Source organism: Euprymna scolopes, chromosome 46 (genome assembly GCF_053919585.1).
Source record: "Euprymna scolopes isolate OS-2025 chromosome 46, ASM5391958v1, whole genome shotgun sequence".
NCBI classification, from domain to species: domain Eukaryota; kingdom Metazoa; phylum Mollusca; class Cephalopoda; order Sepiida; family Sepiolidae; genus Euprymna; species Euprymna scolopes.
Window position 1 is genome coordinate 110,897,411 of NC_136527.1, and position 14,581 is coordinate 110,911,991.

Consider the following 14,581-nt stretch of genomic DNA (forward strand, 5'->3'; position numbering starts at 1 on the left):
TTGTCGAGCCATTTTTTAAAACTTACGTTTGACCCCGGCACGTGCAGTGCAGAGAACACGACCCTTTCTCTCCTTCCCCCACTTTCTCTCTTCTTTAGCTTGGTGACAAGCGAATGCTTATGTGTGCGTGCGTGCGTGCGTGCGTGCGTGTGTGTGTGTGTGCGTGCGTCGTGCCAACGTCAAACGAAGTTTAAATTAAAATTCATTTCGTCGGTTTCAACAAAATTTTAAAAAAATAAAAACTTTTTCCCGACCGGCCGGATTAGGGTTGTGAGGTGTGGTTAGAGTTTATGAAAATAAATGTTAGCAATAAAAACTTTTTAAAACCAAGTTAGAAAAAAGAACACAATTTGCTTCCCCACCAAATTATCGTATTATTGGAGGCCCCGATTCTTCTTTTTTTTAAGCGATGTAATAAACCATATTTTTGAGTAGGTTTTCTCCTCTCTTTATTTTGGTTTGTATATTTTTTATGTTGCAAAAATGCTTCCGGGAGATCTTTTTAGGATTCTAAACGTTTACTTTTTTTTACACTTTTTACTATCTTCGAAAAATGTACACAAATGTAAACAATCAGTTTACGAGTTGAAAGGCATCGTTAAAATATTTTTAGCGAGTTCTTTAAATTTTATATTTTTATTTCGTCCTCTTCAAGTCCAATGTAAACAAGTTCTTGATAAGCCGTTCCTCTTAAGTAATCCAATTTACAAAATTTATACTTCTAACGATTACTATGATATTGTCCCATTGACTACTGCACACTCTTTACACCCTCGAGTGGTCTCTGGGCCTTGATAAGTAGTGATTCCTTTGTAAAACAAAAAATATTTCAATACTTTGATGTGCTAGTTTTCCTTTTCATTTCAAAATGCACGCATTCATAAAACTGTCTTGAAAACTATTTGTCTGTGCTAACTTTCCTTGCGATATTCGTTTTCAGCATACCTGAACAAACTGAGGGTTGGCCCCTTCCATATGCCGCCTGTTCAAACATGGTCTCCAGTTATTTACATTTCAAAATACATTTTTGGATATATTACTATTTTTGACATGACAATTAAGTACGTGATATTGTTTTTGTTTAAAACAAAATTTAAAAAAAATAATATAAAAAAACAGGGTCAATTTTTACGATGTGCCCGAGCATATTATAAACACCCCAACCGCCCCATGTTAAGAACGGTTTTCTATGTTGGGGAGGGGGTGTTTATTCCGAAAGCCGTTCTTAACATGGGGTGATTGGGGTGCTTATAATACGCTGGGGCACGTCGTAAAAATTTAATAAAAAATGTTGGCAAACTCAAAAGCAAGTTCGACAACTCTAGAAAGGGTCGCATCAGTATGTTACACCGTCAAATCACGATATAGTTTTAGAACATATAATGAAAAGTATTTGATTAATATTTAATAAAAAATATTTTGAAAATGTTAAATATTTTTTATCTTCTTTTATTACGCACAGCAAAGTTTCACGGTTTTAAAAAAAATATTTTAATATTTTTTTTAAAATGTAATTTGAGGGTAAAAACGTCAAATCACGATATTACGAATTATTAAAGTTTTATCACGATATTATGAATTATTAATGTTTTCAAAGATTTTTTTAAATATTTTTTTTAAATACTTTTTTTCAAGTTTTACACTTTACACACAACAAAGTTTCACAGTTTTTTTATTTTGCTTTGTTAAGACCGTAATACACTTTCTGAAAATTGTTTCTTTTTTTCTGTTAAATAAACAGTTATCTATATAATTATAAAACTCAAATGACCTTGTAACGATACAATGTTCCGGTTTACGACATCCGGTTGCGCATGCGCGCATAAACATTAACCCATAACAACGTAAACAAATAAACACAAATCGCTTCTTTTGCAGATTTTGACCTGAAATATTAATGTTATTATTTCGAAATTATTATTTAAACGTAATACAGAAATGAACGATGTAAAAAAAAAAGCAGATATATCAAAATTTGTATTTAACTATAATAAGTATTATGGTATCTGTTCAGTGCACATTTACCGATAAGTATGGCCAACGACTTATAATTCAGTAACTGTATTTTTTTTTCAAAAATAATCAATTATAATAAACAGAACGACTCATAGAAATCTATCTATATTCTTTTTTCATTTTAATATACTTTCATAGAAATGTTTCTGTTATGTCAAAAAAAAAACATTTTCTTTACGTCACAAGTGTCATAATACATGAATTCCATAGCTAATATAACATACTGACCCAACGGGTCACGGGTAGTCTAGTAAATATATAAAAATGTATATTTTGTTCGTTTACTTTATTTAATCAAATTCGTTCAATATAATTTTCTTTACAAAATAACACATGATTTGACGGTGTAAAATACTGATGTGGTGACCCTTATAGAGTTGTCGAACTTACTTTCGAGTCTGCCGGAAGTGCAAGACTGCCAAAAAGTTTTACCTAAATTAATTTTGATAAAGCATAGAAATAAAAAATACACAATTTTCATAAAATTTTTATTCATGTAAAAATAAAATAAAAACAATGGACATTTATTGGAATTATTTTTTTTTCTGTAAAAACAAAAACAACAAAAATAAATAATAAACATTTTTTTAAAAGAAAGTAAACGTAATTATTGTTCGGAATTTTATTACGTCCACAAAAAAAAGGAGGAATAATGCCTGGAAGGATGGTCTTGAGACAACAAAAGAAACACGACCTCCCTCTCCCACTACAAAAAAAATTGGTAATCCCTGGGAGTAACATGGCATGACAATAATATTGATACTACATTATCACTATTGCCGGCTTTTGTTAAAATTGGCACTTATTTGTTTACAAAGCCATTTGACGGAAGTGACGTCAGACAAATTTAAAGGTACGGATGGCCAACAGGTACTTGTACAGTTTAATCAAGATATTAAAAAAATGAAAATATCGATAAAAAGTCATAGTTTACGTATCCGTTATGGAATAAAGATCTCCCCGCAAAAATTTCACCAAGTAGTTTTTTTTTTAATTTTTTTACGGCTAAAAACAATTTGTTATGATACCGAGCAAAAGGTTCGATTTTTAGGAAGAAAAGCTAGTATTAAAGATGCGGAGGGAGTGTCACTGTTGTGCAGAAGTGCCAAATAATCTTTTATTTATACTTCTATAACAAAATTATAATCTTTATAATAAAAATATGGACAATTCTACACTATTGGGACGAAATTTCGGAAATGGTAATATTGAATTTCACATGAAAACAATGGTATCTATGTATTCCTTGTATTTTTAAAATGATTATATCCAAAAATTACGAAAATCGATACGGTAGAAAATTATTTATTAAAGAAAATAAAATAGAATTTGATGAAAATGATCGTAAGACATAGGAGAGTTCAAATAGGAGGTAATTTTCCATTTCTATTTAAACAAGATGGCGGCAATTTTTCACATGCTAAAACGATTAAAGTTGTTTTTTTTATAATTCAGTAATATTCAGGAACTTAACATTCTAATTAATTAAAATTGACAAAAAAAAATCAATAGAAACCATTGTTTTTATCTGAAAACTATTTATCGACTAAAAAATTTTGTTCTGATAGTGTAGAAGTGCCAAAATATGCTTATGCAGTTATTTTTTTTTTAATCTTTAAATTTGTCTGACTTCATTTTCGCCGAATGGCTTTGTAAACAAGGGAGTGCCAATCTTAACAAAAGCCCTATTGCCAAACCAAAAAGGAGGAGATAATATCTAGGAGGATGGTCTCGTGACAAGAAAACGGACGCTACTCTATCAACCCCTCATCCGGAACAATACAACCTGATAGTTTTTATCCTACAAGTGTTATTTTAGTATTCGCTGTAGCCATGGTAGTGATACACGGGCAATTACTGATGGTCATTTTAAAAATGGAGAAGTATAATAAACGTGATGGTGAAAAGAAAATAAATGTTGTTGTTTTTTTGCCATTCATCAGGGGAAAACAGAAGATTTTTATTTCTATGGGGTGCGGGTCAACTTGCTTTTAGTGCCTATTTTCCAAAAAAATGTACAGACATCTTTAATTAGTAAAATTAACACAAACAATTGTAAAAAAAAAATGTAGTCAAGTGTGTGTCTGTGTCAATCGGCCAGGTTTTATTTCTTCCAGCCAGGTATGGATTTGTGTCAATCAGCCAGGTTTTATTTCTTCCGGCCAGGTGTGTTTCTGTGTCTATCAGTTGGGTTTTATTTGATCTTGTCAAGTGTCAGGCCCAGTACTCAAAACCTGATATTGAACAAATGTCAGAGAAATTATCTTTCTATACGAATGCTCAAAGACATGACTTGATTTCTTACGCTAAAGTAAATAATAAACATTTTGTCCATTTTATTGGGGGGGGGGTAATAATATTCTACAGATGATGTGTAAGTAATTTCTGGCTTGAATTAAATTTTAAGGACAAAAGCCAAGTATTTATGGTTCTTCTGTCTTTCAAGGGAACCATTAATATTCTCTGGCGGCCCTGTCATATCAAAGACCCTGAACATTTTTACATACCAAACAGATAACATTGGCATAAACTGTAGGAAATGATGTAAAATTCATTTCCAGCTCCCTGTTTCCCTAACAGTACCAACATACAGAATTTAAATGTAATGTGAACAAACATCTTGCTTCTAAACCCCTATAAATCTGGCCCCTACCACAGTAGTCCCTTATGCTTCAGTGGCAATGTGTCTTGTTTAGAGTAAATAAAAGTTAAAAAATGAAAAAGAAAATGATGTTGAAAGTCAGCAATCCCCTGACAGGCTTATCTTCATTCTCATTTGCGATTTGACATAACCTTTTCGAGCATTCTGATGGGCATTTCAAACAGGAGCGACACAATGAACGCGACGCCATAGGAGATCGTAAGATGACCAATGAAAGCATAGATCTGGAATAAAAAGGAAAAAAAATAAAAGTGATTTTAAGGATTTAAAGTTTTGGTAATTTATTCTGGTTAGGCAAAAATCAAATATCGAAAAAAGAATAATTAAAACAGAGATGACCAACGAAAGCGTAGATGTGGAATAAAAACAAAAAATTAAAAGTGATTTTTAACATACTAAGGATTTAATGTTTTGGTAAATCATTCTGGCTAGGCAGAATCAAATATCCAAGACTTTGGAATTCCATTCCATGTCCCTGCTTCCCCAACTGTACTGGCGTGCAGAAGTTCGAGTGCAACGTGAACCGACATCTTGCTGCCCAAATCCCTACATAGTACCCCAGTAGTTGTTGCCCCTGATAGTAGCCCCCTACATCAAAGTGGCAATGTGCCTTGTTTGGGTTGAAAATGTAATTAAAAAAAAATATGATAAAGATGTATAAAAAGTGAAAACTTACAGTCGTTGCATTTGATAGGTAGAGTGGGGTCATGCTCATCCTCATACCAACCATGATGATAATGGGATGGAGGAGATAAGCACAATACGTTAAACGGTTCATTATGATCCAGAACTTCCAGGAAAGGATGTGGCTGATCATTCCTTAAAAGAAAAAAAAAAAGATTTGTGTTAAAGCTGCATTTGAATAGAAACTGGCTAGGCAGAATCAAATATCGATTGCATAAGTCCCCCGATACAAATAAATAAAAAGAAATACACTACCAAATAATGTAAAATAAACTTACGTTAAAAGAAAAGAAATTACTTTTTTAGTGTGCGCAAAGGTGGCTGTCTGCATGAAAGAAGGAAGGGAGGAAAAAGGTGAAGACTTGAGAGCGTGAAAGAAAGAGTCCTACTACGTGTTGTGCTGAAGTAAGAGAAAGAGAGAGTCAAATAATGTTCCTTGGCGTGCAAGAAAATCTGTCATCTCAGCTACTGAATTCACTCGGCGAGCGTTCGCCTTGTGACTTGTCTTTCTGCTGGTGTCTGTTGTCTCTCTCTGACCAGAGAAGTTCTTGCTGTTTTATATTTTTTTAGAGGCTCCCAGAAGCTTGCAAGAATAAGTTTTTTAAATCGAGCCCTGATTGGTCAAAAAATCATATTTTTTATGAAGAAACATGCTTTCAACTACGGCCATTTCTCAAACATTCCGGCTTTTTGACCCAAGAGGTGTGGGTGGATGCTGTAATGCCCACGCAAATGAATTTATAAATTTCAATTTGTGCGTGTGCCTTAGAAAAATAAAAAAAAAAAAGAATAGCACCAAAGGCAATGACAATGAATAAAAGCTGGCTAGGCAAAATCAAATATCAGTTTTTGAGATTCATAGCTAGAAAGGAACAAGGATTTGTATTAAACTTAAATATCTTAGGATAAGAAACAATTGAGGAATAAGTATTGTTTTAAAGAAACTGAATGAGGTACTATTTTTAACTTTAAAGAACATTGTGCAACAACAATGAATACAAACTGGCTAAGCAGAATAAAATATCGATTTCAATACTCATTGCTAGTTGAATTTTACTTTGATTTAAATAGTGATACCTAGAAGCGAACAAGGGTTTGTATTAACCTTAGAAGTCTTAAGATAACACATTTGAGGAATAAGTATTTTTTTGAAAGAAACTGAAGGAAGCAGTTTTTGATGCAAAAAACAGTGGGCAACAACAATGAATAAAAACTGGCTAACCAGAATCAAATATCAATCTGTGAGATTTATTTGTTTCTTGGTCATTACTTACCTCCATTGCCTGATGCACAGATGATTATGACCCAGCTTACTGCCATCGCCCAGAGTGGGTGGGATACTACTTCATAGGCTGTATACTGGCTATTTAACCAGGTGAGTGGGTTTTCCTTATTCATTGTGTATTTGATGTATGACAGAAAAAGGCAAGTGCTGACCGCAAAAGTCCATCCACACAATTGGAGGCACTGGAAAAAAATTAAGAAAGAAAATCATTACACATATATATATATATATATATATACTTAGGGAATAAGAACAAGAGTCTAAAGAGCAGAGTATATTTTAATGTATTAGTAAATTCATTAATACAATCAAAATAAAAAGAAAGAAAACAGTGCTCGTTGTAATGTAGATATATAATAAGCTCGATAGGCATATATATTCTAGAGCTATTTTAATATTGAGTAAGATGATTGATAATTTATAATTAAAATTAAAAGTATCCAATGACGATGGGATTTACATTTTTGGATTTTACCGTCATTGGATACTTTACCTTTCACCAGACTATCCATTCACATGAAATCACCGTTTTCTTCACCATATTCCTTCTGCTTTACTTATCAAGTAAGATCTTTGACTTACTTGCAGTTTCATCAAATACTTTTGTATGCAAAATCAGATCCCGCATTTTGTTAATTCCTACCCTCTGATAGGAAGGAAAGTATTTCTTCGAAATTTCACGGATTAAGGACTATCCACTTATTATTTCCTTTTCAGATTAAATATGTTTTTAACTCTTTTTAAAAGTGTTTTTTAACATGTTTAATTAACTATTTGCTCTTATTATAAGCTCTATCTCCTATTTGGTTTTATCGAGCTTTTACATCTGGTTGAGATAATTTTATAAATATTAATTCTTTAATATTTATAATATACTTTAATTTTACCATCTTGGATCATTTTGGTAAATTTAATTGTAATTTTTATTTTATATATATATATATATACATTAGATAGATCCTATGTTGAGAGAAAAGATATCTGGCTACTAACCTTTGGGAAACTGCGTTTTCTGCTCTTTTGCTGCAAGAAATATCCCAAGATGATTCCGATGAGAAAAGGACTAATTCGGCACCAAGGTTTCGTGTAGATGTCATCATTTATCACGCTACTGGAAACAGAAAAATAAATTGATTTGCAGGTAAGAAAATAGGAATGTGTTCTGATGAACTCTTTTCACTTGTAACCCATCGACGTACATATCCCTGACAAACCCGCTTAGCAATAACATCTCACCCCTTCACTGTTGATGTCCCTAAATGCCAGAAAGCTTTCTATTCTAATAATTTCTTCCCTCGAGCAGCTAAACTTTGGAATTCCCTTCCTGCTACCTGCTTCCTTGGTCGTACTGATATGCAGAAGTTAAAATGTAACATAACCCAACATCTTGGTAATCTTTCCTAGACATGGCCCCAAATAGTAACCCCTTACGCCCAAGTGACTATATGCTTTGTAAGGAGTAAAAAAAAAAGCATAACGAAAAGCTATAAGGTGGAAAATTAATTTTGGCCGACATTTGAATTACCTTCGTCACGTGACGTACGCAACAGAACTTAATTATCTCCCTTGTCTACATCTGTTGTTTTTTCTTTTAGTAAGCGTAATATAGTAATTTCGCTCCATTTGACAAATTTCTTTTTATATTAATAATTATTTTTCTACTCTTTTTTTATGTAGGAGTCACCACTTATCAAGGCCCGGAGGCCATTCGAGGGTAAGTGTTATTGAGTGTACAGTAATCAAGGGCATAATATCGTAGTAAAAAAAAAATCTCCTTACTGTGCGCTTGGGTCTGGTAATCGTTGCCAAAGAATCACACTAGAGACGATGTAAGCACTGAACATCATGACGATTGTCAGGAACGCAAAAGATGGAAGCCTAAAAAATAAATAAATAAAATTGTTTATAAAATTAACGCAATACTGAAAAAACAAGAACATTACTTCTTGAATTGGAAGCCATGTTTAATTTCAGAAGAGTTTCCGATGGCTAGCTATTCTGTACAAGTCCTGGATATGAAAAATTTTCAATGGGTAGCTGTTCTGTACAAGTCCTGGACTTTATGATTTTAAAAGCAAAAGAACAAAAGATCCTTCTCATGTTGACACGAAAAAATTATGTGCTGGTATGTTAAATGATTCAATTTTTATGGAGAAATTCTGGTTTCTGATTGGTTGGTAACAGAACGTGAATTAATTTGATTCTTCAGTTCTAATCGGCAGCATTTGTCAATAGAATATCCCAACTTTCAGTGAGCATATCCCATTAGATACCAAAAATATTACAATAGGAGTCACCACTTATCAAGGCCTGGAGGCCACTCAAGGATAAGGGTTAAAGAGTGTACAGTAGTCAATGGGACAATATTGTAGTAATCGTTAATAGTGGAAATTTGGGTAAATTGGATTACTTAACCATCAAGAACTTGTTTACATTGGACTTGAAGACGACGTATTGTAGTCAGTTGGAAAGCAGGCAAACGGAAGACAGTTCCACAGGTGTGCAGTTCTAAGAAAGAAGCTTTGTTCATGGAATCTACATTTAGGTTAAGGCACAGATAAAGAGATATTGATATTGGTTTCAGTTAGATGAGTGTTTTTCGTGAAAGTTTGGCAAGGGGGACCAAAGATTGGAGCTCATCCGAGCACTTGCGATTACATTCACACACATACGGATATGCAAATATATAAACTTTATATATATATATATATATATACATATATATATATATATATATATATATATATATATATATATATATAATAGAAAATATCCAGAACGACGTGGGTAATGTATAATATATCTAAAAAATGTACATATCTGGACAATACATATCGGATGAGGTGTGATTATATTATTTTTTCAATTTTATACATATATTTATATACACCTCATATATTTTTCATTAATTAATAATTATAGAGATGATACAACTAAATGAAAATACAAATACATCGAGGACATTGCGAAGGCTGCTGCAAGTAAGATGGGCTCCCTCTATCGTGCTAGAAGACTACTCACACCTGAGAGTATCCTGTACCTCTACAAGGCCACACACACACACACACACACACATATATATATATTGTGTACAGAAAGTTGTTAGATGAGACAAGTCATTGGTACCGTCGGTTTCAAGCCCGATAGTTACGAGTTTAAGATATCCATATCAAACAGAGACGAGCATTGGCTGAAGAGAGTTTGATATGGATATCTTAAACGGTCCTAACTATTGGGCTTGAAACCGACGGTACCAATGACTTGTCTCATCTAACATTCTGTACACAAAATATAAAAACGCTCTTATATTTCGGATTTTCCTTTTAATTGAGCACTCTGCTGAATTTCTTTAAAAAAACTGATCATATATATATATATATATATATATATATATATATATATATATATATATAGGTTCAGGTTTGAGGTGTTAAAAAATATTACAATCTACACGGTATATAAAAAGTTTTAAAGAATAGTAAAACTCTCATCCGAGAACCCTCCCCCCCTCGTCCTCCTCCAAAAAGCCTTTGCCGGACATACAAAAAATACTTGATTCTGGTTAGGTAGTTTTTCTTGTTGATAGTTTTAGCATATCATTATGAAGAAAAAAATGTAAATCGCTTTTATTTCTTCCAAAATATACTTTGTCAGGATCAGAATTATTTTCAAATGACCTCCATCTTAAAGAAAAGTTTCATACAAACTTTATTGTGTACTCACAAAATAAACTGGCAAAGGATTATGGGAGATATGATGAAAAATTGCATATCATTCGCCAAATACCAAGTCCAAAACATACACTGAAAATAAAAATATAGCAAAACAAAAAAAATATTTAGTAAAGAATTGAAAGAACAAACAAACAAACAAAACCTGCTAACTAAGAGCAAACCCTTGTGTTTGTAGCATTTCGATAAAAATAGATTTTTAGTCGGATGAAAGCGACTCTATAAGTCACTCCGTCTGTCTGTCCGTAACACTTTTGTGCTTGGCCTTTTTGGTTAAGATCAAAGGTCTGTTGTTAATAGATGCTGTTCTTAGCTTTTTAAGCTTTTCTTGGCCTTTTAGCCAAGATCAAAATCTCAAATCCCTCGACACAAATGACATTTTATTAATATTGTTATCTTTTTTGTATTTTTGATATGATTTAAAAAATGTTTTAAAATTGGGTTTAAGTAGGACACCCCTCCCATCACACACATAAATACAAATTTAAAGGAGTAACCATGATAAAAGATGTTGGCCGAGAGAAAAATCATTTAAAATTTACAACAGAGACGAGACGGATCAACCAACCTCACCCCCCCCCAGTTCTATCTCCCCTCTTGCCGGCTTTGGCGCCACTTCTTTTAGGCGCCAAAGTCGGCTCCCCACTTTGGACGCCGACTCCACGTCACTCATTTTGGCGATTTCCAAACACAAAGAGAGCCGTTTAAAATACATAACAACCTACTGAGCAAACCAAGCGTAGAGCTGAATGTACTTTGGATACCTCTAATAGAGAGAGAAAACCTTGAATAACAACATAGGTTTAACATTAACAAAAACCAACTAAGAATTGTCCTAGTGACATATGACCGAGTGGTCCTAGACGTTGTATCAAAGTTTACAATTACTTAAAGGTGCTGAGTTCAATCCTGAACGAAGGCAGTGGAAAGTAACATTCAAAACAGGGAATCAGTGACTATGTCCCAGAGCCTAGCTGGAGTCCGAACACGGTACCCCCATAATAATAATAAAGGGTTGGGTTCGAGACTCCTAACAAACGGTTCCCCAGTTCGATACAAAACACCTGATGAGGGCCAGAGGGCAAAACGGCCGAAACGTTGTGACTATAACAACCAAGATGAGGAAGTCAGTCCGACAATCTCAATATATATATATATATATATGTACTTTTTAATTATTTAAACACTTTAGCTTTATAAAATGTTGCATTTGTATTGACCTAAATGTTGTTTAGTTTTCGAAACATTGAAATATGGGTAAGGGGGAGGGGGGTAAAATACCTAAAAAAAACTATTTCCCCTCACATATTTAACGAAAACTGAACATTCAAAGTATAGGAAAACAATGCCACAACAACAAAAAAAAGATGAGAAATTATTTTCAAAAGAAATACAGATGATTTATTCAGCTAACTGTATTGTCCCGTCTTACCCCATTACTTGGGGCAAAACGAGACAAATCTATATCTTTTTCGGAAAGAACATGATTTCAGCAGAACCATAAAAATAGATCAAAATAGATAAATTTTGAATACTTACCTCTTTTCGATGTACGGGGCTGAATAAAACAATGGTAGACGTTGGCGGCAACGCGTTACCACATGATCTCTTTAATTATGGGATCATATTTTTAATAATCACGTAAATATAAACAAAGTTTCATTCCATAACGGATACGTACAATGTAAACTTTTCTCGATATTTTCATTTTTTTAATGTCTTGATTAAACTGTACAAGTACCTAGGCTTCGAGGCTATTTGCACAACTAAACGGCAATTCTGCCGATTTCTCCCTCTGATTCTAATCGGCAGGTACTCGAAATAAAATGGCGTCTCCAGTTTCGGCGATAAACTGTAGAAGCACTGATTTTTTTTATTTGATCGTTCTAACGAAAAAAAAAAGCTGAGAAAAGATAAACAAAAAGAGAGAAAATTACCCCATCTTCCAGCTTGAAGATGTTGTTGATGTAGAGTAAGTTTGTCCACCATCGACTCTGGCAGATCTCGCTGAAGTCAGACTGCCAATATGGCCCCTCAAACAGATTCGGAAGAATAAAAGTATAGACCATGAGGATCACCGCATAACAAGGGGTCAGTCTGGAAAGGAAAAGGGGACACTCATTATGCTGTTACCGAATGGGGTTTTAGACATGTGAGATGATGAAGGCCGGAGGGCAAAACGGCCGAAACGTTGTGACTATAACAACCAAGATGAGGAAGTCAGTTCGACAATCTCAATAAATTGAAATCCAATATTTCGATTTTCAAATTTCGCTCTTATAACGAAGAAGCCTCCAATTTTTTAAATGGGAAGAGAGGGACCCCATGTTTTGAATGACGGCATCTTTTAGCAGTTTACGTTATCTAATGTTAAAAATACAACAAAAAAAACACTAAAAAAATCCCCCAGGGCAACGCCGGGACATGGGTCCTGCTAATTAAAAACTAGACTTACCTGAGATAACGCCGTACATACATGAGAATCACCGTCTTTAACCCAATGTTTCCTTTGCGATAATAATTTTCCAAAAAAAAGTAGGTGACCAAAATCCCACTGAAATAAAATTAAAATTCCTTTTAGACTAACAGGGATTTCCAATTTAAAAAAAAAAAAATTGACAAAAATAACGTATGATTATCAAGAGGTTAATCAGTGCAAATATACAACATATTTTAGATGGATGAGAGCGTTTCGTATATGTAAGTGTGTATATATATATATATATATATATATATATATATATATATATATATATATATATATATATATACATACAGGGGGGGTTTAGAGATTACCATGTAACAACTTTGAATCCCTGAAATACAAAATCATGTCCGACCGGTCGAAGAAGAAATAAACGTATCATCATGTGGTTTTGTATCTGCGTCTTCTGTGTTCATCATTACAACGAGAAAGGTAACGTGTTTATATTATATATATAATTATTCAGAATAATGAAATACAATAAATCTACTGGTGTGCAAATCCAGTGATTATCGGTCTGACAAAATATTATTGGGTGTAATATTTTATATAAGACTATCCCAGTTAAATAAAATTGCTCAATATACTAGATAGAGCAAATAAATCATAATTTAGGAATTTAAAATTTGTGATTTGAAAAAGTTAAATTTCAAATATAGAAATTTTATTGCATGCAAGACAAAGAATACAATATAGTAAAATTTTTGCTAATATTTTTCCTCGGAGGAGATGTATAAACATCGAAAACTCATGGGTTAAGGAAATATATTTTACTATACTGTATTCTTTGTCTTGCATACAATAACATTTCTATATTTGAAATGTAACTATGTAATATATTGCTGCTGGGCATTATGTAGACGTTCAGTGTGAATGAGGAGCCTGCGATATTATTGTAGCCCTTTTTTTAAAACTGTAAAAGTATTTATCTAAGTAATCTGGTTAATGTAGTGTCAGAATATATCTGGTTATTACGGTTTATCTCTAATATCCTTATAGCAGTATGTGACATATTTTCATTGTATGGATTGTATGGACACCCGGTGCGAACGGAAACCCCACGATATAACTATACCATCTTCAGACAAAATAGATACTACATTTGAATCCTAGCTAGAAGTCCAAATACAGCCCAAAAGCAACATCATTTTTTTATTGATTTTTTTTTTACATGGTTGTCACCACTTATCAAGGCCCGGAGGCCACTCGGGGATAAGGGTTATTGCTTTGATAAAGTGTCTTACTTAGTGGCATTCATTCATCCATTAGTCTGGACGATTTTTTTTTTACATAGCATCTTCGGTGGTCGGGAGATCCTATTTATTAAAGAAGAGGTATATAGAAGGTGACAACATACTACAAACATTAAATTAGCATATCTATATGTTACTAATTTAATTTTCGTAATATGTTATCACCTTCTAGCCTCCTTTTTAATAAATAGGATCTCCCAATCAAATGATGTATAATCTGGAAACCGTGACACACATACGTACGTACATTAAAGGTAGTACGGTATTAATATATAGATTACTAGCAGTTGGGGGTAATTTGCGTAAAACACGTTTAAATATGATATTTTAATTTGTCCATATTTCGTATACATTATCATAGAGTCATGATTTCAAAAGTAAAAAAAAGTGTTTGGGTGCCATCAACTAGAATCGAAACCGAAACTTTATAATTCAAAGCTGGTGACATTACCACTGTACCAACGT

At 33.2% G+C, this 14,581-nt stretch overlaps 1 protein-coding gene across 1 annotated transcript in view; it reads right to left on the bottom strand.

Annotated features, from left to right (window-relative positions):
* Positions 1 to 2,497: 2,497 nt before the first annotated feature.
* The window catches only part of LOC145270194 (nose resistant to fluoxetine protein 6-like), a 67,959-nt gene continuing 55,875 nt past the window's right edge, over positions 2,498 to 14,581 (bottom strand). The window contains exons 10-17 of the mRNA XM_080125824.1: positions 12,834 to 12,932; positions 12,316 to 12,475; positions 10,371 to 10,450; positions 8,427 to 8,525; positions 7,641 to 7,758; positions 6,637 to 6,829; positions 5,355 to 5,497; positions 2,498 to 4,902 (exon numbers count right to left, since the gene is read on the bottom strand). Coding sequence (XP_079981950.1) covers positions 4,789 to 4,902; positions 5,355 to 5,497; positions 6,637 to 6,829; positions 7,641 to 7,758; positions 8,427 to 8,525; positions 10,371 to 10,450; positions 12,316 to 12,475; positions 12,834 to 12,932 — 1,006 coding nt within the window. The 3' untranslated portion in view covers positions 2,498 to 4,788. The remainder of the gene's footprint in view (positions 4,903 to 5,354; positions 5,498 to 6,636; positions 6,830 to 7,640; positions 7,759 to 8,426; positions 8,526 to 10,370; positions 10,451 to 12,315; positions 12,476 to 12,833; positions 12,933 to 14,581) is intronic.